The sequence below is a fragment of the Anas platyrhynchos genome, chromosome 14 (genome assembly GCF_047663525.1).
Source record: "Anas platyrhynchos isolate ZD024472 breed Pekin duck chromosome 14, IASCAAS_PekinDuck_T2T, whole genome shotgun sequence".
Taxonomy (NCBI): domain Eukaryota; kingdom Metazoa; phylum Chordata; class Aves; order Anseriformes; family Anatidae; genus Anas; species Anas platyrhynchos.
In genome coordinates, this window is record NC_092600.1 from 8,711,060 (window position 1) to 8,735,195 (window position 24,136).

The following is a 24,136-nucleotide window of genomic DNA, read 5'->3' on the forward strand; positions in this document are numbered from 1 at the left end:
CAGTGCCGCTGCTGGGTCCTCAGACCAAACTAAAAAAGTAACACATGATTCCATGAGCTGCTAGCCCTGCTCACCTGCAGAGCCTAGGGCTCCTCACTTTTCCTGCTGAGCACCAGCCAAGCTCACCTTAGCACAGCCTCACTGGTCTCAGGGTGCTCCCTTGGGCAGCTCGTGCTCTGTCACCTCTCCAGGCACCCCCTTCTCACTAGAGCATGCAACCTGTGACACCAGCTGCCCTCTGCTGCTCTTACGTCCCAGGGAAATAAACTTCTTCATGCCCAGCAAGAAATAACATGAGGAGTGAAATAATCCAATGTTTAATAGAGCTACCCGTTATTCCCACCAGAGATATTCTTTTCTGTCCTGAAAATGCTTTTTACCTCCCTCCCTTTTTCCATTCCCAGAGCAACTCTGGCCACAGCAACACCTGATGCTTGTTCCTCTGAAACTTCTTTTCCAGCCCACCACTACATCTCTCTCAAACCAGCAACCCTCAGGGCTAAAAGAGAAGAGACATGGTTGTTTGGCATATTTAGCAAAGGAAATGTAGAGTAGATGGTATTTTGCTTCCCAGAGAAGCAGAGTCCAGAGCTCTCAACGTCAGTAGTGCTATATGAGTTGCACCTCCAGAGTGAGATATTTCAAAACCGAAGGACTTCAAAGGCACTTTCCTATTTTTAATCAGCCTCTCAGCACAAGAGGCCCCTTGCAGCTCCTTTGGGCTCATCTGCAGCTCTCAAATAGAAAATAAAGGGTAGAGCACCATGCTGCTACACTAACATTGCAAGCTAACAGTCTTTTGGGCTGCAGCTATGTGGGTGTTGCGCACAGAGTCCCCATTCTTTGCATCCTGCTGCCTTGCTTAGTGCCTTGGAAAAGGACTCATCTTTTCTGTCAACAACAACATCAGTACCGTTTCCTCCCCTCCAGGGATACTCGGTTATTCACCCACCCCGTGCTGCAAGAGCCACGAGTCTTACCCATCTCCTCAGCACAATTTGGGAGGCACCTCACCTGCACACATCCCGTGCAAGACAAGGTTTATGACAGCAGACAAACCTCTTTAGCTTGCACCCACTTCTATGGCTGAAATCCAGTCGCTGATCAGCCAACAAGGCAGTCAGCCCCAAACTAACGGAGTCTGAGCTTCCAGACTGCAATAGCTATGTGCCTCAGCGCTCTCTTGTTCATACCTGCTGCTGCCACAGCTCTCAGGCAAGCTCTGCCCAGACCTCCAGGGAAGCAAGTCTCAGTCTTTCTGAAATCCAAATTACAGCACAGTCACCCAAGGTCTATACCACAGTCCTCTTCCTTCGAGCAGGATGAGCTTTCTGAGCCCAAAACTGAGCCCCACCAGCCCGACCCACTGAAAGGTCCTTCAAGTAGCTTCTCATTTCCAACCCTTGTGTTGTGTATGCAATTCAGCCCAGCAGCACACCACCTGGCTGCATTGCTGCAATGGCTGGTTGTGTTAACTCTCAGCATCCTGGAGCACTATTCCCTCTGGAGCGGATCACAAAGGAGAGTGAATTGCTAGAGGCCAGGAGGAGAATGACAGGAATTTCCTGACTCCATCCACCTCTGAGAATTTCGGTTGCAGAGCAAGTCTTGCACATCCTAGAGTGCGCAGAGCTTCAGCAAAATGTTTCAGAAGCACGTCTGGAGCACGGCAGTAAGCTTCACCAACAAAAAACTGTGTCAAGTGGACTCACTGCTTCAAAGGGAAAAAATAGGGATGAGCTTAATTTGTATCTGCAGTTTTACAAACCTCTATGCACAGAGAGCATCTAACAGCTTTGCCTAAACCCAGCACCTACTGCATCCTCCTCCAGACCCAGGATCTCATCAGTCATGCCCTTCACTGTCACCATGTCCTTTCCTGCCCAAATCTACCTTTTAGCTCCGATCAACACTAAAATTGCAAAAAGCATCTTTGGTTATGGACTCTTACATGTCATTTGCACAAACTCCAGCGCGGAAAGGTCGTGACACACACCAGGTCCCCGCGTCACATCTGCAGTACAATCACAGCAACTTCCAGCATTCTGTGCTCGAGCCAGCCTTGCCTTTGCAATCCTTCTTAGGCCATGAGCCACCATGACATGTGGCTGACTCTTCTGGACAGGCCTCTGCCACTGCTGACTTGGCTTGACGATGCTGGGGAGGAGGGGGAAATGAATCAGGAAGTGAGCAACCGTGAGAGGTGTATGTCTGAAAGGCAGGGATGAGGCTAACTTTGGAAGATCACAATAACAGCGTGTAACACATGCCATCTTCAAAGCACTAATGAATCCCTACAAGGTTCCCCTGTTATTATTTGCATTTCACAGATGGGTATATTAAGATGCAGAAGGCCACATTATCCTCTGGGTCACACCTATTTCAGACTATTCATCTCTGGTCTTATACTGGTATTCATCCCTGTGGTGTGAGAGATCCTCCCACCAGTCAAAACAACAATGCTATCTCTCAGACAGGCTTGGTGTGGGAATCACTAGCGTGATCTATGGTCTGATTTGCACAGCACGCTGAGCTGACTGGTCCTATTGATCTCTCCTGGCCTTGAATACCTACCAGTTAATCAATTCTCCCCTCCTACCAGGCTGAAGGTACAAGGAGCTCTGCCTCATTGCTGGCTTGGATGCTTTTAATATTTATCTTTCTTGATGTGAAATATGACAGAAAACCAAGGGAGAGATGCATCTGGGAGCATCTAACATACCACCCAGCCTCGATTCAGGCAGCAGTCTCAGCCTGGCCCACAGAAAGGTCCCACCTTCCAGCCAGGAGCCTCCCCACAGCTCAACAGCTTTTGTTCGCAGAAGAATGAAGCTGCCCTGGGAAGTGGGCTCCTTGAGAGAGCAAAGCTGTTCCCCGAGCTATAAGCAATACCATGTGGGAATGGGGCAACAGGATGCTGGAACCAGCCTCTGCATTCAGGAGAGATCCAGCATGGAAGCAACAAGCTCTCCCTGCCAGCTCAGGGGGAAGCAGCCTGCCGATCCTGATGTCAACGCTTTCCAGGGCAGTATTCGCTCATTAAAAGTGGCTGTGCTGGAAGTGGTGGGAGCTGGGTTTTGATCTACAAGGCCTCAGCAAATAACAGCTGTACAGTGAAAGGACTTCCCACCCTGACATCCCATGGAGCTGCAAAGGACTTGCAGGCTCGGAAGGCCACCAAGATCTGCACTTTGATGGGCCCTACCAGAGCTAGCTGATTTCGTGGCCGTTAACAGTATTTGTAGCTTAGATAAGAGTAATCAAAATCTCATCATTCAGGGCGTAAACTGATTGCCTGCAGGGGTTAGAAAGGAATTTTACTTCATGTGCAGCGTTGCATAACTGCCTGGATTCATTGTGGGTATTTTCCAGCTTCTGCTGAGCACCAGCCATGGGCCACAGCTAGAAGCGAAGCACAGCACACCGGCTGAAAAGCCGAAGTCATCATGCAAAAAAAATCCCAGCCCCATTGTTTGGAGACAAAGTAGGATGTTTCTGATTCTGGCTTCAGCTCACACATGGAAATAAAAGACAATGACTGTCAGTGGGCTGCTGAAACAGCAGAATTTCAACAGAGGAAGAAAAATCCATCCTGAGATTGGTTTCCTGTGGACAGTAAGAACAGCAGCAGCGAGCCCACAAGCACAGTTCACAAAGGATTATGCAACATGAAATAACCCATTTGAGTAACATTGCCCCCTCCCATGCTGCCAGCTGGACCCTAGAAGCACTGCTCCACTGAGGGGTATCAATAAGCTGCCCTCCAGAGAGGACCAGGCTCTTCCCTGTCCTCCAGCAACCCTCATCACCAGCCATCCCCACCTGAACAAGGAGGGACAAGAACACAGTGTTTTTCTCTCTACAAAATTATTATTTATGTTTTATTAGTGGCAAAGGCTCTATAATGTTGGAATTGGCCACAGGGCGTGGTGGCCTAAGTGCCAGTACCCATCAGCACAGCAACAGCAGGAGGCCAAAACATGCCCTGTGTGGGTGGTGGTTGCTCTCAGATTATAGTATCACCACGCCCCGCTCTGCTAATTGCAGCATGAAACTCTGATCTCCACCATATGCCAGTGCCACTACTTTTAGCCATGCACGTGATCCATCACAACACTGGTCGCTCCTCTGGGGGAACCTGCAGGAAGGCTCCCCGTTTCTTTCCCTTGTAGAAGGTAATTGAGAATATGGCATTTCCATACACACAAAAGATTAAGGATGGGGAAGACAATAGTGACACTACTAGAAGTACCTGATGCCATGGTTTGTGACTAGAACTGCTTGAAAGTTCTCCAAAGAAAACTATCAATTTTACTCTAAAAAATAGTCACATCTGAAGAAGTGAAGTGTGTGCATGAGACCTATGGATTTTCCATAATCTGTCTTTCTGTATTCTTCCAACTTAGGTGAAAGCACACAAATTACACAGATTTGTATGTTGTGGAAAATCCTGTTTTGAAATTAAAAGGTACAAGACATCTTCAAGGCACCCACCCATAGCTTGCATTTCAGACACTGTGCCACATTTCCCCGATCTGATGATGGTGTGGCAATACCTGGGTAAGACAAAACTTGTTCCTTTGTGAGGTGCATAAAGGTTTAAACAGCTGAAAAGGGAGGCATGTTGTCAAATAGCATCATTACTTTCAATCACTTCTGGTTCATCCTTGCCAAAGCTGATGGCACAGTCCTTGATACTTTAGGAGAAAGACAAAGCACCAGAAATGCACCAGGATTTTCAGGAATCACATCAGGTCTAACACAAATCTTCATTCCATCCTCATTACTCAGCTGTGTATCCACGTGCCAAAACCTGGGTTTCATGTGGGTATTTAAAGTTGCAAGTTCGTACCTGATTCCCAGCTAATATGCTTGCTACTGAAAGAATAATCCCTGTTTTCTGTTGGGAGTGTTCACCAGGCCCTTTCTAGCAACTGTTATAGGACACTGAGCATTTCCAGCTAGCATACATGCAGACGTAAGACTTCTGGCATTAGCATCCCACAGTAAAGCTCTCCTTTGTGTTGGAGAGCCAGAACTTTTCCACACAATACCTTCTAGCCAGACAGTTCTCTTTGTGCTGAGTACAGAGCTTGATCTGAGCCACATAAATGTTGTGAGACATCCCAGCAAGCTGTCCGTGTGGCCAGTGAGCTGGGGCACACCATATACAGGACTCTCCAGGCCCTGCCCACCCTGCAGGTAGGATGAAGGTTGCCTCTGGGCTCCCCCAGGCATAGGCATGGATCACACCACTCAGCAGGAGTGCTAAATACTCACCAACTGGTCATCTGCTGTGCTACAGGTACCTTCCAACATCTCCAGAACATCTCCAGCAGATACAGCTGATTGCCATGGCAGTTTTTTTTTATTATTATTATTTTTTCATCTATCTCCTCTTCTGGAAGACAGAGAAGGGAATAAGCCATCTTCCTTCTCAACAGCACAAGAGACCATATCTGTGCTGTTGGCTCTTTTTTGTTCCGTGTCTCTGACCTCCCACTTACACCATCAAAGATAGGGAAAGAACTTTTCCTAAAGAATTTCTGGGCCTTTCAGGCCTTTTCATCTTATTTGGCGGTCCAAAGCGCTCTCCTAACCACTGGAAAATCAGAGTGCTTTTGTCAACTTGTCAAGCACGTGCACTCCATGGCAGCTCAGCACACATTTAACCCAACCACTTTCCCCAAGGGACTGTTATAAACCACTCTTTTCCATGGGCACTCATCCACACGCAGTTCTGTTATACCTGCAGCAGGAATGTCCTCACCACAGAGCCCTGAGGTTTACCTGATTACCTTTAACTACCTGTGGCTTTTCCCTTGCATTTAATAACACCATTCCACACAACACACTAGCCTGTGTACCCATGTCCAACTTAATAAGCATCCCATTGCAACCAGGTCACCAGTCTGGTGGAGAAGCAGAGAGGTTAACGAACGCCTAATGACAGTAGTGGCAGCAGCACGTTCACCAGTGGGGTCAATTAGAAAACTCGCTACTGGGATCAGCACATGGCAAACACCAACAGCACCCCAGAGCTGAAACGAGGCCAGGGAAATACCCAAGTCAAAGCTCTTTCAAGGTTTTTCTAGGAACATCTAGAACATGACCTGGCCTTGTTCTTCACCAGTCAGTGCCTGGCAGGAGGGCTACACCCATAAAATATCATATGGGTGCTATCCAACCATGGAGCCAAGCTCCCGTGGGCACTCACCTTTGTATTAAAACATCCAGTGTCTTGGCTGAGTGTGCTCTATGTGTTTGTCTGTGTTGGTGAGGGACCAACAGCAATATTGTCTTTGCTGGCAGACTTCTGGGATCTGAGCCTGTGATCCCTTCCAGGACTGGGCTTCCATTTGCCATTTATTTCCCAGCTGAAAATAAGGCCATGATCCAACATTTAGGCTGCAGAAATGCAGTCTTCCAAATAGGATTTAGTAAGTTTCTGTAATTCTTGCATTTGCATCTTTTGTAGGAACAAGGCATGGGACAAAGGATGCCACAGATGAGCTATTGCACTTGAGTACACCTGTACACACACAGCTACAAGCCAAAAAGGAGACATTGCCACTGCCAGACAGAAACAGGGAGCAGCAACTGAGCTGCTACCTCAGGAATCCCCCCTTCATTTTTAGAAATTTCTGCTTGTAGCAAGGTAAGTCTATTGCATTTGAACAGCCTTTTTCCTTTCTCTCCCTTCTGCATTTTTTACATGTTTACATGGCTTCTGCTTGTCCTTCTGCAGCACAGTCACACCACCCAGCTGCTGCTGGTGCAGAGGTCCATCCCTGAGCAAGTCCTTATCTCTCCAGAAGCTGTCCACCCATCACTTGCTGCAGACTGACTCAGTACCAGATGCTGCACCCAAAAAGCTATTTTCTTGTATTCATTGCCCTACACGTTTGGCTGTTTTACCTGGTGTACTGGCTTTAGGGAACACGTTTTGCCTTGTTAATCACTGTTGTCGGCGATGCCATGGAGCCTGCTTCCAAAGATGTAGGACAGATACACCCATGATTCACCCTGGCATCAAACACTGCACTACCTCCATGGAGTGCAGAAGTGGAAAGAACCTCCTGGGTCATCAAGTTCATCTGCCTGTCGTCACTAGTAACCACATCACTAGATCAATTAGGAAAAGGTTGATTGGCCTGTCACAGCTAATGGGCTCCTTGGTCTGGCAGAGGAATAAAGGATCCAAAGTCTGGAAGCTGCGCCTAGGTGAAGTCAGGCTGGCAACAAGGGGTTACCCCATTTAACGGTGTCAGGTTTGTGCAGAAGAGCAGCAGTCTGGGGCATCCTGCATCACCTGCAAATTTTCAGTCTAGTCTGAATGTTTTACCAATACAGTATTATTATCCAGTGGCTTTCTGCCTCAACTTTACATGTCTTTGGACTACTTATACAAGGTTTGCAAAAGGCAAAGGAAAGCCTTTCCCATCAGCTCCATAATAGTACACTCAGTGGGAATTTCACCTTCCTGGAGAGAACCATAGGAATCCACAAGCTGAAAGAAAAGGTTTTAAAAAATCACTGCTCCCATTGAAACAAGAATTAACTCAAAGCAATTCTCTTGCTACAGTTAACTGGTTTAAATCCCACCCTAAGAGCTGCACCCATCACCAGGCTTCCAAAAGAAAGCAGTTAGCTGGAATTTATTTGTTTTCAAGGTAAGAAAATAAAATTGAAAAGTACTGCATCCACATGCCCTGGGCTTTTTTCCACATGCTTTTGAAGATGCTCTCCTAGAGATTAGGCTGACATCTAAGATAATTAGCATATCTTCAGGCTAGAGATTTAATTAATAAACAAATAAGTCTCATTTACTAAGAGACCTGGGGAATTTTTGTTGTAATATTTTCTCCTAACTGAACAGGTATACATTTCATCATGGTTATAACGGTGTTAGTACACACACTATTCACTGCCAATTCTGGGGAAAAAATAAAGTTAAAAGGATAAAATAATTTTAGGTCAAACAGTGTTTTCTACATTCTTAATCTTTCTGTGCTTCATATTTCACAAAATCATAATATTCCAGATCGATGTGTAGTTTAGATAGCAAATCACTAACATTCAAAACACATTCAGAATTAATGCTTCCATTGCATTTGGGGTACTTTTCAGCCAGGTGTAAGGTTATGAATAGTGGAATTGCCCAAAACACACAGCAAATTCTGCTCAAGGAATCCTGCATATGCGGTGGGAATGGAGGGGGGGATGTTCGAATCACTAAGTGACAGAACACGAATTCACCTTGCCTCTGAGCAACAGGACAAACAACCACGTTTTGCCCAGCAGGGAAGACATCTCTGTAGCTTTGTGCTGGATGTTTGTAGGAGCTCTCAAAAAACGGTAGCCTCAACAGCCTTGAGACAAGTGCCAAAACCTTATCAAAATAAAAACATCCAAGTGTTTACATCTGATCATGATATTATTCATGTGAATAATTTATCCAGTCTGTTTAGTGGGCATCTGAAGACCCTTTTCAGATCATTCCACTCAGTCCCTCCTAATGGTATCACGAGGGTTGAGCTGAGGATGAATGCTGAGGATTTGAGCTGTTAGACTTGCACAGCTGAACAGCAAGGTGCACGTGTTATGGCTGGCCATGGGCAGGTCATACGGGTCTGTACATGGTGAAGAAAGCCCACGGACCTCAAAGATAAAGTGCCATGCCTTGTAGCAAAAACGATCAGGCTAGAGGCTTGCTGGGACTAAGACACAACAGTGACACCTTTAAGGATGCTGGGGAAAAACTTATTTAGACCAGCAGTTCCAAAATTGCCTGAGGAAGGAGATCCATTCTGTTGACATCCCTCTGAAAATGAGGAATTCAGTGAAAAGGATGAGAAAGGCTATTGCAATAGAAACAGCTGAGGAGCAGAACATCACTTGCCTGCTAGATGCTAAGAGGGTGGTCTCACATCTGGACTGCCCCCTACTCAGTGAGCTATGGAAGAACTCGTGGTGTGGTCCACATGGTCTCCACCAACGCAGGATGGAGGAGGAGAACAATCTTGAAGGCAAGATTTAGCTGGTAGCTAGCAGGCTAAAGGCCAGGACCAACTCAGTTACATGCTTAGAAAAGCTCCTTCTAGTGCCCTGTGGAAAAATCCAGAGACATCGCAAGGTTCAGGAAATAGTACCTTGAGGACAGGCTTGAATAGGCACAGATCATGCGGCAAGGATCTAAATATTAAATCCAAATGAAAATAGATCAAGGCTGCTGGCACATAAAGAAGGTCTTTTAAACTAAATATTGTAGGAGAGCCAAGAGTTTGACAAGACATGTGGTTTGGGAAAATGCAGTCTCCAGTGGAGAAGTCATGAAAATTTTGCATCCTTGAATAAAAGGATAGGAGAGTTGCCAAAAACAGTCAGGGAGGAAACAGCAGACTGCAGCCCCAGCAGACAACAGCCCTCTCAGGCATGCAGAGCCAGGGAACAGAATAAGACAACACCATGTACGCATTTCTATCCCAGTGCCAATGGTCTAAAAGCAGGATGAGTGAACAGCAGTGCCCTGATTTCAGATGGGACTATTAACATAACCAGCACCTTAGAAATCTGGTGGAAGGAAGATAAGCAGCGGGACATGGTAATGAGTGGCAACAAATTATACAGGAATGGGAGTAGGCTGGGCAGGTGGAGGAGCTGAGCTGTACATTAAAGGAGAGCCGATCAAAGAGCACAACCAAGTTAACTGTATCAACAAGTGCCAGAGTCCCTAGGATTGCAGTCCCATGCCCGGACATTATAATATTAAGTAGTTATCCCATCATCCATCCAGAACAGGGCAATGACCATGAAACTTCAGATGAGGCTGTGATGGAAATATCAGGAAGCAAGCACAAGCAATGGAAGATATCCATCTTCGCATACAGATGGTGTAAGTAACAGGACAGAAAGATGTCAAAGTTTAAGAACGGAAGCTATTGCTCCTCCAGCAGCAATTAGTGACCTCTGAAGCATTAAGTCACTTCTTCATCATGTTCTGAGCAGCACCCAGGAGCACCACTTCTTTAGATTTCAAGAAGCAAGGAGCCACTGGTGACATGCTCAAAACCAACAGTCCTGAAGAGGCCTTACAACCCTGCTACTGTAAACTTCACTTAAGAACAGGAAGCTGCCTGAGAATACAGACACTTGTTTAAAGTAAGTTAGAAAGGAAGAGTCAATAGGGAAAAAACATGCCCCAGAGGCAAGAAGACCATTTGAAGAAATGATTAGTGTAAGTACATATCTCCGAAGGGATTTTTTTTTCTAGAAAAGTTAGTGTGCTTAGCAGAAAATGGTACAAACAGCACTAAGACAAGGCTAAGAAGTACTGTCCAAATAATGGAATTAAAAACAATCTAAAATATAAAGCCTTCTGCTGTGCCAAAATATACTACAAATATTCTGAGCAGAACTTTTCAAGTCACAGGCACTAATAACAAATTTGAGTGTCCATGATCAGAGGGCGAAGGGAGCCTCCAAGGAAGATAACACCATAGCAGAACAGCTGAATTAACTTCTTTATTCACAATAAATGGATAAATCCCATTAACACGGGGTCACACACAGGGACTAAGTCCTTCAGCAGCACTCAAGGAACTCAAAAAATGATCATCCAGCCCAAGCTCTGCAGTGCACTTTGCAGTAAAGGGAGAAAAGCTCATACAAACAGAATAATGCAGTAAGGACAGAGAAAGGACAGACCAGGGAAGACTCATGACAGGTTTTGGGGAGGAAAGTCCTGTCTTGTCATACATGAGAGTTCCACCAAGCATGGACAATGGCATTGTTTGACACAACTGACTTTTACTTCTAATCCAATCTTGAGATCCCTCCTCTAAAGGCTTCTTAGGAAACTAAGGTACCATAGAGTAAAGGAAAAGCTTCTGTGAGTTAAGAAGTGGTTAAAAAAGAAAGCAGTAATGACAGGACAGCTGTCCCAGTGGGGGTGGGACCCAACAGGAATCTCTGCAGCTCAAGTTATTATAAATGACTCGGAAAAGGGGATTAGCAAGGGGACTATTGGAATGATTCAGAAAAGTTCAAAGCTCCAAATCACCCAAGAGAAAAGCATAAGTCACTCATGACACAGTGGCTGGACAAGAAAATGGCAGACGAATTTCAGTATTGAAAGATGTAGAAGGGGAAATTAGCAAGCTATACTCTAGCTGCCTATTAGAGCTCCCTCAGGGGTGTATCATGGAGATATTGTAGGTAAGGCCACAAGAAGACATCAGGCCAGAGTTCAGCAACCAGAAAGATCTAGCACCTGATTGGAACCATTAAGAGGGAGAAAATTATTACTATGATAATTCTGCAGCTTCCTACAGCAGGGCTGTAGGAAGCTGCAGAAAGCCCCCGCCCTGGCCACCCAGAGGAACAGAGGTAGGAAGGGCTTTTGTCCAGAGAAGAATTAAGATTACCAGAACACCTATAGTGGAAGGCAGGCTACAAAGAGAATAGGAGTATGACAGTCTAAAATAAGGAATGCCCAGAGAAAATGAACAGGAGATGTCTAAGATTACTCACAGCACTCAAAACAAATGATAGCAAATGAAATTATCGTATAGTGGGTTTAAACAAACAAAAGGAAGTTTTTTCCCCCCTTCCCATACAATCTAATTGCATTGTGGAACTCATTGCCTCAGGATGTTGTGGATGCCAAACACATCAAGGGAGTCAAAAGTCAATTAAACTCATGGACTGGTCCATCAGTGGCTATTAAATATGATGATGATGGAGATGCAGCCTCTGGCTGGTGAGTCCCCAAGCCACAGGAAGCTTTATCACAGGAAGAATTGCTTTGTGCTCGCCCTGTTTACTCCCCTCAATATCCACAACCAGCCATGGTCAGACCAGCACCCAGGTTTGGGGTTTGCTCTCCCCAGCTGCTGAAGCGTCGGAGTTGATGCGGACATTCCCAGGTTTCAGCACATGCCAGCTGCAGCCTGGAGGTTGGGATGCCTCCTTAGTCCCTGTCCTGAAGTGACACTAAACCTTCTGAAAACAGAATGGACTGCCAACATCTTGGGCTAAAATTTTGGGCTTAAACCTCAGGAGATCCCGCACACATGAAGTCCAAAATCACACCCAGATGTCAGCCCTTTGTTTGAATGTCACGATTTATATTCTGAGTGACACTTCCTCTTCTGTCTCCCCAACAATGACAAAACAAAGAGGTATAAACAAATCCTGGCTCCAGATGTTCTGCCCTCATTAGCGACCAGCTTGGCTAATGCTATTTCATCAGCCCTTTGTTTCAGGGTGGCAAGCCAACATCAGCAAGTCGAGGACACTTTGATGGGGCTCCCCCCCCCCTCCTCCTTGGGATGTGACAAATTCCCAAGACACTCCTGCCCAACACTCAGTGCAATAACAAGCACAGGGCTGAATGACTGCCCTCGACAATGTTTGGTACGTGGAAAAACTTGTGCTCGCTAATTACCATGATTGCTCCATAAAAATCCCCCTCGGGCGGCCGCGTGCGATGCAGGTGAGTGCAGCGCCGCAGCCCTGCCCCTCGGCAGCCCGCAGCCCAGGAGGAGACAGACATCCCCGCTCTTTGAAGAACCTCCCCCAGCCAGCACTGGAGGTGTCCCACCCACCGGATCTATTCCTAGACATATCGGTTTCTATTTCTTTTCCCCACTGTTACACCAGTGCAAAGAGACAAGGTTGAGGATCAGCGAGACCAAACACGTACACAGGCTACAAAGCAAAGGTTTTCGTCCTCCTTTGAAGCCTGCTCTCCATTATGTGAGGAGAGATGCAGCAGATTTACTTCCCTGGGTTGAGCAGTCCTAAGCCTCTTTACTAAGCCTGCCAGCGAAAGCCTCAAAGCAGATGCCAAACCCTGCAATCTTTTTATGCATGGTAGAAATAATCTCTTCGCCTGGTGTCTGGGAGAACTGAACCCAGCATCCAGGCAAAATACTGCCGGACTGGGAGCCAGAGCAGAGCCAACAGCTACGGCCCAGCACCTTCTCTCTGCCACCTGCCAACATCATACACTCTGCTTTTACCTGAGCTCCAACCACCAAGGTTGGAAAGAGATATGAGGATCTAACCCTAAAGCCCATCAGATCTGCCCTAGGTGGTCTCTGCTGGCAAACTTGGGCCTTGTCCTCCACCAAAGGGAGCTCTCAGCATCCCCTCCTGCTGCAATTCCACTTGCACCTGTTTTACAGGTTGAAGGGGGGAGCCCAAAGACACCCTTCAAGAGTACAACAGCTCCTGAAGCAACCCCTGCTTCCTGACTCCGAGTTCCGAGGGCCTTCTTGCTGGCAGGCTGCCCTGAGCTGACAAGGTTGAACCTCATGAGTCACCACCATTGCCAAATCCCCAGAACTATGGCAACTGCAGACATTTTCAACCAGAACAAGCCGCAAGGGCAGAGGGAAGCTAGTTGTAAAAGGAATAAATCAAAGGGAAATATTTGGCACTTCACTTTCGACAGGGAAGGACTCATCAACTTTTACTGTGGAGGAATAAAGAGTGAGACGAAAGATCCACTTTCACTTCACTCCCAGGATGCCGAAGGACTTTCGCATCCCTGTACTGAGAACAGCTGCTCTAAGTCTCTGCATCTCATAATGATAGATTCCTTGCTTAAAAATAAATCAGTGCAGCCTGGGATGCATGCCAACACTTTCCCCCCAGTTTTCCCACGTCCTACATTTTAAAAGCAGCTGATGAGATCCATCCTTGCTTATTCCTCATCCTTCCTTTAATAACTCCCTGCGTTCTCATTAAAACCAGTGTGCTGCCCTCCTCACCTTTAAAGTTTCCCAGAGCTGCAGCCTCTTGCCTTGGCTACTCTTGCTTCATTCTGCATCATACTACTCAAATTCAGCTACACTGGTGGCCTTGGAAGCTCCTTTTGGTAATTTCTCCCATAAGCACCACTCTTGAACTCTTTGTGCCCTAGATCTAAAAACACTTCTGCTGCACTTCTCTGTCTCCAAAAATACAGGCAAATTAATAGTTCAGGGCCAGTTGAAACCAAAACACGGTTACTCTTTTCGTATTGCTCTTGACCTTCAGGTTGATATTATTCCCTAAAATTTAGAAAAGACACCCAAAGTTTGCAAACAAGGCGCTCAAACACACCATGTTGTGCAACACGCAGGCTATCAAACCTGGGATCTCATTACACCCTCTGCCTCCCACTCTGGGTTGTGTTCCCTTGTTACATCTTGTTTCAAATTAGACTGAAAGCTCTTCATGCCAGCGGCAGTGGCTCCCTGTGGCATCACTGCAGCAAACAGGATTAATAAGCAAGACTAAACACAGCTCTCAAAAGCATCAAAAAAACAAAGAGGAAACTGAAGAGATGTGGGAAAGTGAGTGCCCCTGATCTGAATAAAGAACAGCTCTCCAGATGCTAGAATAACTCCAGGACATCTGTGAACTTGACTTCTCTGTGAGTTTCATTTTTCACTTCTAGCCCCAGCATTTACCAGATTAAGTGAACCTAAGTGAAAAGATGCTTTGCATGGTCATATTCTTGTGCTGTCTTTCATCAGCATAGCTCCAAGATTTAACTAGACCATTCAAATCAGGTCATTTGCATTGTAAATGACAGGGCATACTTAGCAAGCAGAGGATATAAGCAATGGAGCGACAAGAAAATAAGCAACCTGTCCCTTTTCAGCAGACAACTGTCCTAGCTTAAGAGCTATGGTTTTGCAGTGCCTTACTGCACTGACTTCTGCTTTAGGACCTAACTGGAATTAAGCTATCCCTCCCGCAATAATGGCTGTCTGTGCAGGTGCTCTCTCATCAGCTTTCCACCTCTGACTTAAATCTCACCCAGAGCCCCAGGTGCTGCCCTTCCATTAGGGCACACCTGCCATTTAGGGAACAGTTTGGCCAACACCACCTAGGGGCTTTACACCAACTGAGTAGTTTTTCCTATAGCCTGGAGAGGCTGTCACAAGTAGCGTCCTCTATCAGAGGAACTATGAAGAAAGGCAAGATTTGCCATCGGCCACAGAATGAGTCAATGGTTAGGGTAAGACACAACCTTCCCTGGAGCTGAGCCTGGGGTTCATTCTACTGTCCCCCATCAGTTCCCCAGCCCCACACACTTCTGCTGCTGAGGTCTATGACACCAGCACTGAGGTCTGGGAGAGTTTGCTTTGCATAGCTATTTCACTCTGATGCAGTAGAGATGGGTTTGTCCCTTTTCACTAGACATGATTTCTGTAACAATGAGCTTTCAGTGATGGGAATTACCAGCCCAGAAATTATAATGCTAATGTTTCGGGTGCACAACAGCAGATCAGCCATCACTGCTTCCCAGGAGCAGATCTACCTCTCCCAGGCCTAGCATCACTGCTGGATTTTGCTTCTGCAGAACTTACTGGCACCAGAAATCAAGTCCCAGAAGCAATTCCGGTGACTTTCTTTAAGCAGGCATAGAGGAATTGCCCAACAGCACTGTTAGTTTCAGAGCAGCACTGACAGCATTGCTCTTGCTGGCACCACTGACCTCCAGCAAAGATGGGTCTCTGGGTGGCAGGAGCATAACATGCCCACACAGGTAAGCACACATCCACAGAAGACAACAGCATTAAAACAGAGTTGTCATCCCATAGGCAATTTCAAACAAGATGAGCTTTACTCTTTTAATCACCCTCCATCCAACTGGTGCTAAGGTCAACACTTGCAGGCAAAACTGCCTTTCCCTGCTGTTACCTCTGCTTGCAGCTGTAGCTACAGAGACCCACAAATGAGAGCACCGTATCTGCGAGCCATTTAGGTACCACAGCTTTGCTGCTGGGCAGGAGGTTTACACTGGCTGTGTGGAATAGATTTGTCCGGGAACAAAACCGTTTTCTGTAGAAAGGAAGAAAGAAGTTAGTTATCTCCTGCCTCCAAGAGCTTTAGAGTAAAGGCACTCATGGCAACTGCAAACAAGTGCTTAGCAGCACTGCAGTGATGTGGTTTAAGCAAAAAAAAAAAAAAAAAAAAGTTTTTGAGCATGGAGCTAAGCAGGCCCCAGGCAGTAATGGGTACATGATGAATAACAAATCCATCCAAAGCATCAAGCATGAGTCAACCCAGATGAAGAGTTCCTCTGTTCCCCTCCCTCCCAACCCCACCCCCCTCAGCACTTTGGCTGTTCCTTGGGAAACCCATATGCATTATGAGGGTGTCCATAAAACAAACAACATTTGGCTGGTTTTTTGAAGAAACCTTGGAGAGCCCAAAACTGGCTGTGTGGGCTGAGTCCTCAACAGGGTACAGTAACCGAAGCAAAAAAGAAGCCTCCTCCGGGGCTGCTACAGCCTTTGGGATGAGGGAAGCGGAGCAGAAATCTTTGTAGAAAAGCTATTTACATCTGTTTGACCCTTGTAAAACAGGTCTCCAGGTTCTCCCCCATTTAGAGGCATTTGGATGACGGTCTGCAACAATCAGCTGGATCCTTCCCGGGGGGAAGAAGCAGTGCAGAGCTGGCACAGGAGCCACGGAGCAGCGGGTGCAGTCAGAGGAGCAGTCCCACCTGCTCTGCGAGGCTGAGGCCAGAGGGGCTGGCAGCAGGCTCCCTGCGAGGCCCATGGCACCAGCTGCAGTGCCACCTCTTGGCTCGGGTTTGCAGAAGAGGCCAATGAAAGTGAAAGACACCAGCACCCTCCTCCTGGCTCCACCTGGCCACCCCCTTCCCGGACTGGCTGCTTATCTTCTCCCACGCACGGCCCTTTGATCTGTGTGCCAAGCCCCGGCCTGCTCCAGGAAGGCTGAGCGGCCCAGGGACTGCCAGTGACTGCAGGGCTGCTGCTTAGCTCCAGGCTGCCACATGGACAGGTGGCTCCGTGGTTGTTCTCCCCTTGGTTTGTCCCAAATGTCCATCAGAGGCCCACAGTTTCACCCGTCCCAGCACTCGCCCTGTCCCACATGCCGGCTGCAGACCCAGGAAAGGCAGTCCCATGAGGTGCAGAGAACAAGCATCCCATGTGCTAAGCTCAAGAGAGACCAGGAGAAACCCCTCAGCCCTTGCTGAACCCACAGAGACACACACACAAGGGCACAACCCACCCAGCAGCCAGGCCCAACTCTGAGCAGCTCCTGCTGCTGCCTTGAAGCCAGGCTCAGGCAGCCCCCTGCTCCATTGCTACCCAAATCCTCCCCCAGAGACTAGCACCATCCCCAATTCTCCCTACATCACAAGAGGGACAAAAGCACAAGGACCAGGCACCACAAACCATGGAGAAATGAGGTGATGGAGACCAGACTTGCCCTGTCCTACATTCAGCAGTCTCCCAGCAGCTTTGTGCCATGGAAGCTAGTCAGCAGGGCCCACAGGCAGGAGCAGATAAATGCTGGCCCACCCCCACATGCTCCATCCTTCCAGAAGGAAAACCCTGAGTCTTCGGCCTCATTCAACACAGGTGCCAACAGCCAGCTCTGCTGCTGGCTTCTGTCACTGCTCCCCATCCTGCGGGATGGAGTCTCACCCTGTTCTCCCCAGTCCACTACAAAAGAAAAAAAAAATGCAGTTTGACCTCCTTCTTCCAGTGTGGATGCCCTGTTTGCATGATGATGCCACACCACATATAGAGGGCTCATGCCAAGGGCTGGCACGCAGCTCCCCGGAGCACGCTGCCCCCATCCCAGATCCCCAGCTCCCCCTTGCTGGGAACGGGACATCCCACCGTGACTGGGGCTCCTGGCTAGGCTCAGCCCCAGCAAGCACCAGGCAAACATCGCCACCACCTCCTTCAGCCTGTTGAGCAACCAGCAGTGGGTGGACACACACCCAGGCTAAGCACAGCTCCAGCACCACCGCCCCCACCCGCCAGGGCTTACCCAGGTCTCCAAACACATTCTTGCTTTGGGTACACCGGTTCTCACGCTCCTCCCCGGGAGGGAGCCCACATTGCTCAACCCCCTGCCCCACTCCAGTTCCAGTTTCCCCTGCCTCGAACCCGGAACTCAATTTCACTCGTCACAAAACGTGCTGGCCCTTCCTGCCCACGCAGCCCCGGCCCAAGGACTGGGGGGACAGAGCAGCGTCAGCCCTGCAGCTGCCCCTCACTACAGGGCTGCAGCACCACAGCCCATCCCTGCAAGCCAGGGACAGGTTAACCTGGGACTTAATGAGAAGGGAAAGGTCTTGGTGTTGCAATTGCCATTCAGATCCTTCTAATCCTTGTGTTTGACTGCTTCTGAACACGGGAAGCACCTGACATCTGAACAACAGAAGTTTTAAGGCTCACAATGCCTTCTCAGCACAGCCTTTACCTCCACATGACACATTCAGCTGTTGCAATCTTGGTTAGCACTCACCTAACCTATTTCAGCTTCAAAGCACTTCGCAAACATTAACCAATTAATCCTCTCACCACCCTCAGAGGGAGGTGAGCATCTTTATTTTTATCCATTTCCCCATCAGTGAGAAGGAGAGAGTTCAGAGCCTCTCCCAAGGCCATCCCAGCTAACTCCCAGTGACTGCGGCTGGGCTCTCAGCCCCAGGCTCTGGCCCTCGGATGAACGCGTGCACCTGGCCTGGTGGAAACGCTACAGCAACAGTCATAAGTGGCTAAGCAGGGCTGTCACCGAGTGCCTTTGTTTTTCTCCATGCCCCATATGAGTTGGCTTCTTGAGCACCTTCTGTTCATCAACAACCTGGAAGGAAAATGATCCAAGACAAGTGGCACAGAGCTGGCCACCACTTCAGAGCACCTGAGACCAGCTGGCAAGCCAGGAGCACACAGGCAATGAGTGTTTGTAACAGGCTGGTGAAAAGTTCTGCATTTTGCAATAAAAAGCATAGGCCAGTGGGGATGAATCCAGAGCGTGGGGACAAATTTTGCCATGACTGAAGCTGGGCAGATGGACAAAGCATGACATGAGCTGCTGGCAGTGCTCAACACTTGCTAAGTATTGGGGCAGAACATCCCAGCTCTTTCTACGCTCAAAAATCACATTTATTCCCTCCCAAATGATTTTCTCCAGCTCAGACAGTTTGGTTTAGGGAACCATACAAATCCTTGCAGTTATTGGTGAGGACAGAGCGCTGGAAGGGCAGCCAGCCTCCAACTGGAAGACTGCAGGAAATCAGGACATGTCACACCAGTGCGGTGTCAGCTCTCTTGGGGTACGATACGTGTCACCAGGAGTGATGCTCCCCTTCAGAGCCATCCTCTGCATCAGTCAGGATGCAATCAAACACTGCCAGCAAGCAGCACCCACATCCGCCAGGTTCATCACACACTTCCAATGTGTTAACAGCCAAAAAAAATTGTCACCTGAAGTATTTCAGTGTTGAAGCCTACATAAAAGCCCTGACATAGGCAGCATTCCCCCCTCCCCCTGCAGGTGGTGGGCAGAAATCCCATACAGGTGGATGCTCAGGAGGGGAGGAAACATCCAGGTCCCTAATGGCTGTGTGACAAGAGCTTGGGAGAGGGAAATCAGGGTGTATGCCTGCACAAGGAGGGGATGCCCACCAGAGCTCAATGTAAGAGAACACATTTATTTCAGGGGTGTAACATCCCTCTCCAAAGGACCTGCCTGAGCTGCAGCATCGCTCCCACTCACCCATGTCAAAGCTGGCAGGGCTGGGAGGTTGCTTTTCCCAGCTCCCTTTCACTTGAGCAGCAGTCTCCATCCTCAGGGCTCCCCGCAGCACGCAGTGAAAGTCGCTCTGCTTTTGCAACACCGCTGACCCGGAGCAGGACTCCGGCTCCTCCGCCACTCTGCCAGCGGTGAGAGCCCACAATTGCAGGGCTTACAAGGAAGCGTCAGTCTGTTTTTCTCAGCGTTTCCAATGGCTGTGGCCTAGCGCTGACTGCTGGCAATTACCATTCATCCTAAGGTCCCAAATTACTCGCTAAACACTGAAGATGTAGGAATCCCAAAGCCTTTAGGATGGAAAGGGGGCAGCCTTTAAACAATGCACAGCAACACCAGATCGATATCTGAAATTACTTCAGCATCTCAGTGAAGCAGCAGGAGAATTTCAGGCAGAAGAAACAATTCTCTAACTGCAGTTCTTAGAGGCAGTGGGGGTAGAAACCTTCCTTGTATCACAGATACAGTACCATCCCAAGGGAATGCTTTACTTAGTGTCAAGAATCACTCTGAATACCTGTTAAAACCAGCATACATAATGTGCTTTAAAGGCATTGCTAAGCACAGATCTACAGTCACAGCAACAGCTTTGCAGACAGATTCACCCACCTCCATGGGGTGTCACCTCTGCAACAGAGCTGTGGCTGCCCCCAGTCCTGCAGGAGCACCCCAGGGTGCAGGCACAGCCCGGGGCTGGCTCACAGCAGACACTGCCACCTGCTGACACCCTGGCCCAGCCCAGCCCTCCCAGCAGGATGGGTGCAGTGTTTGCTGCCAGGCAGCCCAGGATTTGGAGTTGCTGCCATGCCCCTGCACTGCGTGCACCATCCAAGTCACTGCTGTCACGCACATCTTGCAAACCTTGTTGCAACAGGCCCTAGGTAGCAACATCATGTTAAATCCAACCCACATCCCTTATTTCCTAGGAACCCTCTGTAGCTGACATCGGTGACAGAGACACAGCCCAAATTCAGCTGTTCCCACAAGGTGGGTAACCCACACACTTCCCCAGCCTCACCTTGGGCCAATATGATGATGCACAATGATACACAACTCCTGATCCCCTTTTCATACAGCAATAAAAGCCAGGTCCCTGCACCTCACTGCTGCTCAGCAGGCTGACCTAGACTAGATAATCCCAACCCAGACACAGCCACAGGCCATTCTGTGTGCATCAAGCCTCTGTCCTCACTCAGATCTCAACAGTACTCCTCTGATCTCCTTGGCACATGTTAGTCCATATAACAAGTTCATCCAACAGTCAAAGCATCTGCATGGCCTCCACTTGCCAACACACCAGCAAAACTTTTTGCTGGAAGCTTTCCCATCCACACAAACCTCATGTGCTATTCAAACCCCCATAGCAGCAGTACCTCTGCATAATATTCTTGGCAGCTTCTTGGGCCATTACCTCTTTCCGTGTGAGTGTACAGGACAGACACTGAGCTGTGGCCCACATGCCATCTGGCAAGGCCATCAATGTAGCGTAGGATTTGATGCCATATCCCAAGACAGTTCTTCAGGGAGGGAAGAAGACAGGTACCTGCACTGGGAAGCAGCAAGCAACAAATTGAGTGTGATTTCATCTTTCTCCCTGGATGTTTCCCAGCTGTTAACCTTTGTTGCTTATCTTTCTTGAAGATTTCCACCATCTATTCCCCCTTTTGAACCTCTCCCAATGTTCTGGGTGCATGGAGAGGACCCCAAGCTGCTCAAGAACACCAGGCAACAACATAACCCCACTCTGTTCATGCACCATGATTAGATTGTACATTTGACATTTCAAATGCTTAGCGTGCAAGAACCCAAGATGCCCTAGGTAATGGCTGCAGTACTTAGCTTAACCCAGTAGTGATGCAACACCCCCTCAAAGTCCCTACAAACTCCTCCAGGCAGCAGGCACAGCATGGCCCAGACAAGAATCATATCCCCAGACAAAGCCACCAGCAGCAGCCCAGGGCCCTCAGGGACCAGGAAGGCTCCTGACATTCACAAGAAGTTTCTTAATGTGGGTGGATTCTTAATCATGTTCCCAAACTTAACCTTCAACCTGCTCTTTCTCAGATAAATATGATCCTCCCAAAAAATACATTTCCTAAGCTCTTTTCAAGCCCAAGCTTGCTTTTTCACTAACTGGCCAACAAGATCCTTAGGTCACTTCCTACCAACATCCTTGACCAACATCCATTAACATTTGCTTTAAGAAGTGAAAGAGGCCAAATGATTCATGAGGACAGATATTTAAGCTGGTTTACAGAAAAGTTAAAAAGGGAAAATCTTCAGAAATAATAGTGTTGGCACGTTCTTTGTGTATGAACTACCATTATTACTGATTATTTACACTGCAGCAGTCACTACAAGCCCTAGTGCCATTGTGCCAGGTACTGGATAATATGCACATGTTGAAAGGCAATATTCTTTTCCACAGAAACTATAAAGAGAGGAAAGACAAAAGACAAGAGAGCATCGTTCACATGTGGAAGCAAAACTAGAAATTAATTGACTAGCCAGGGTTATACAGCAAATGGCAGTACTCAGCTGTGCACACTAATTTGTGCTCAAAACGTGCTTATTAAATATATTAAAGCCCACGGGACACTGCCATCAGTCTGTATAAACAGCACAAGCCTATACTCCCCAATCCTCACTTAAAAGCATACCCCCAAATCTTACTTCCTCCGCCCTGCCTCCCCCTTACAGAGGCTCTGCTCTAATTTTAGACCTAATTAAATTAAACCTCTGACTCACCTCAGATCTCTGATTTAGGCTTACATGATCTTTACCACAAGGCCTCGCCGTGCTGTTATTTGGCAGCACTCCCCTAAACACTCCTGGCTGCTGCTTCTGCAGCCTGGGAACGATCACAGCAGCACCAGGGAGCATGCAGAGGGCCAGAGCTAACAGGCAGGGAGCTCAGCAGAAGCAGCACCTCACGATGCGCCTGTGGTCTGCTTGCATGCAGCACAGCAGCACCACGCTGCCCTGGCTGCGTGGGAGGGATGCCCACGGATTTCGTTAACATGCAGATCTTGCTCCAGAAATCAAGACAACAGCAGCCAGACCTCACTACTGTTACCCAGCTGTCTCATAGACAGAGGCTGCAGACACTCTCTGCACTTCTCTGAGGGGGACCAGAAGCCCCAAACACCACGGAGATTTCACACAGCCCCTTTGTGAAAAGGGAATGGAGCGCACGGCCCAGGAAGCTCCCTCTCAAATTCTTATTCTCACAGCAAATGCTGCCAGCACAACCAGGAATAGCCAACTGACTTCTAGAGAGGTCACTCTCCTCTCGTGCTGCGGGAGACATGAGTAAGCACAGATGCCAGTGCAGGTGTTAGCGCAGCAGGGCTCCTCCAAAACCTGGCACACACCAGAAACCTGCCTGTCCACGAGCAAGGCAGATGCAGACACGCTGCTGGTGGAGGAGCTTGTTCCTCCAAGCCATCTGCAAGAGGTCCACCCGGAGAGAGCCACCTCTTCCAAAGTTACCTTACCTGCTCCCCAAAACACTTGGGTTTGAAACAGGTCACAGCCATACACAAGCAGGGCCACCCCAAGAGCACAGGCAGTCCCCTACAACCCCAAATCTCATTATTACCTAGAATTTACCTTAATTTCAAACCTAGTATTTAGCCCACAGACTTCTCAAAGCTCAGCAGTCACTGAAGGAGCCACTTCTTCCCAATACAGCCCCCAAAATACTTCCCAACACAGCCCCATCACTGCCTACCCCATTCAGGGAGCCCCCTGCTTAGGGGCACATGCATTTATAATGTCTGCAGGAGCCATGTCCCTTGGGCCAGCTGAGCTTGTTTCCCAGATTTCTTTTCTTTTTTTTTTTTTTTTTTCTTTTTCCTGTTTCCCTCCTTCAGTCAGTGCTAAGTGGCACAGGAGAGCCAAATTCAATTAACAGGATTGAAAGCAATTAAGCCCCTATTGGAGTCAGGGTTGTGCTCTTTAGGCTTGGAAAGAAACTACATGTCACTGCAGCAAGATAAGCAGCAGGTGATGTCAGAGGCTTTTTATTTCCAAGGAGAAAAATTGGTTGTCTTTATGCATTTAAAAAAAAAAAAAAAAAAAAAAAAAGCTGCATAATGTCTATGGGAAAAAGCATCCAATTTGGATGCGAAGCCAAATTCCCCATAGTTTGCCATGCCCGCAGGACCCACTGATGACAGCCTGGCCGGGTGTGTGGGGATGTTTTGCAAGGAGGGAGCAGAACAAATCCTTCCTGCACCTTGGGGTGCAGGCAGGAAGGGGTCTCACCCCTCATGGCAGTGCCTTGCAGTAGTTATTTTAGTTATTTCTGGCTTCCTGTGCTGTCCCTCAGCGGTTCTCCTAATTGAGGGCTTTTAACATTAACAGCGCTTAGCAGCTGTTGTCCTTCTGGCCTGGGGGAAGGCACCACATCTTTTATTTAAACTTCCTCCCTACGGAGGGGAATTGTGACCTGCACCCTGGTGAAGACACCCCTCTGGTGACAAGCCCTCCCTGCTCTGCCAGGGCTCCTGTTAGGCTCCCACCCCACCACCTGCCGAGCTGAGGGGTCCCT

General features: G+C 48.2%; 1 protein-coding gene across 4 annotated transcripts in view; it reads right to left on the reverse strand.

Moving 5' to 3' along the window:
* The window catches only part of LOC101799014 (serine protease inhibitor Kazal-type 5), a 42,532-nt gene extending 19,194 nt beyond the window's left edge, over window positions 1-23,338 (reverse strand). The window contains exons 1-3 of one of the 4 annotated variants that reach the window (XM_072023256.1): window positions 23,194-23,338; window positions 20,993-21,129; window positions 1,952-2,157 (exon numbers count right to left, since the gene is read on the reverse strand). In XM_072023256.1, coding sequence (XP_071879357.1) covers window positions 1,952-2,157; window positions 20,993-21,045 — 259 coding nt within the window. In that variant the 5' untranslated portion in view covers window positions 21,046-21,129; window positions 23,194-23,338. The remainder of the gene's footprint in view (window positions 1-1,951; window positions 2,158-20,992; window positions 21,130-23,193) is intronic. The other 3 variants (XM_072023257.1, XM_072023260.1, XM_072023261.1) reach the window with 3 other exon arrangements.
* Window positions 23,339-24,136: the final 798 nt, after the last annotated feature.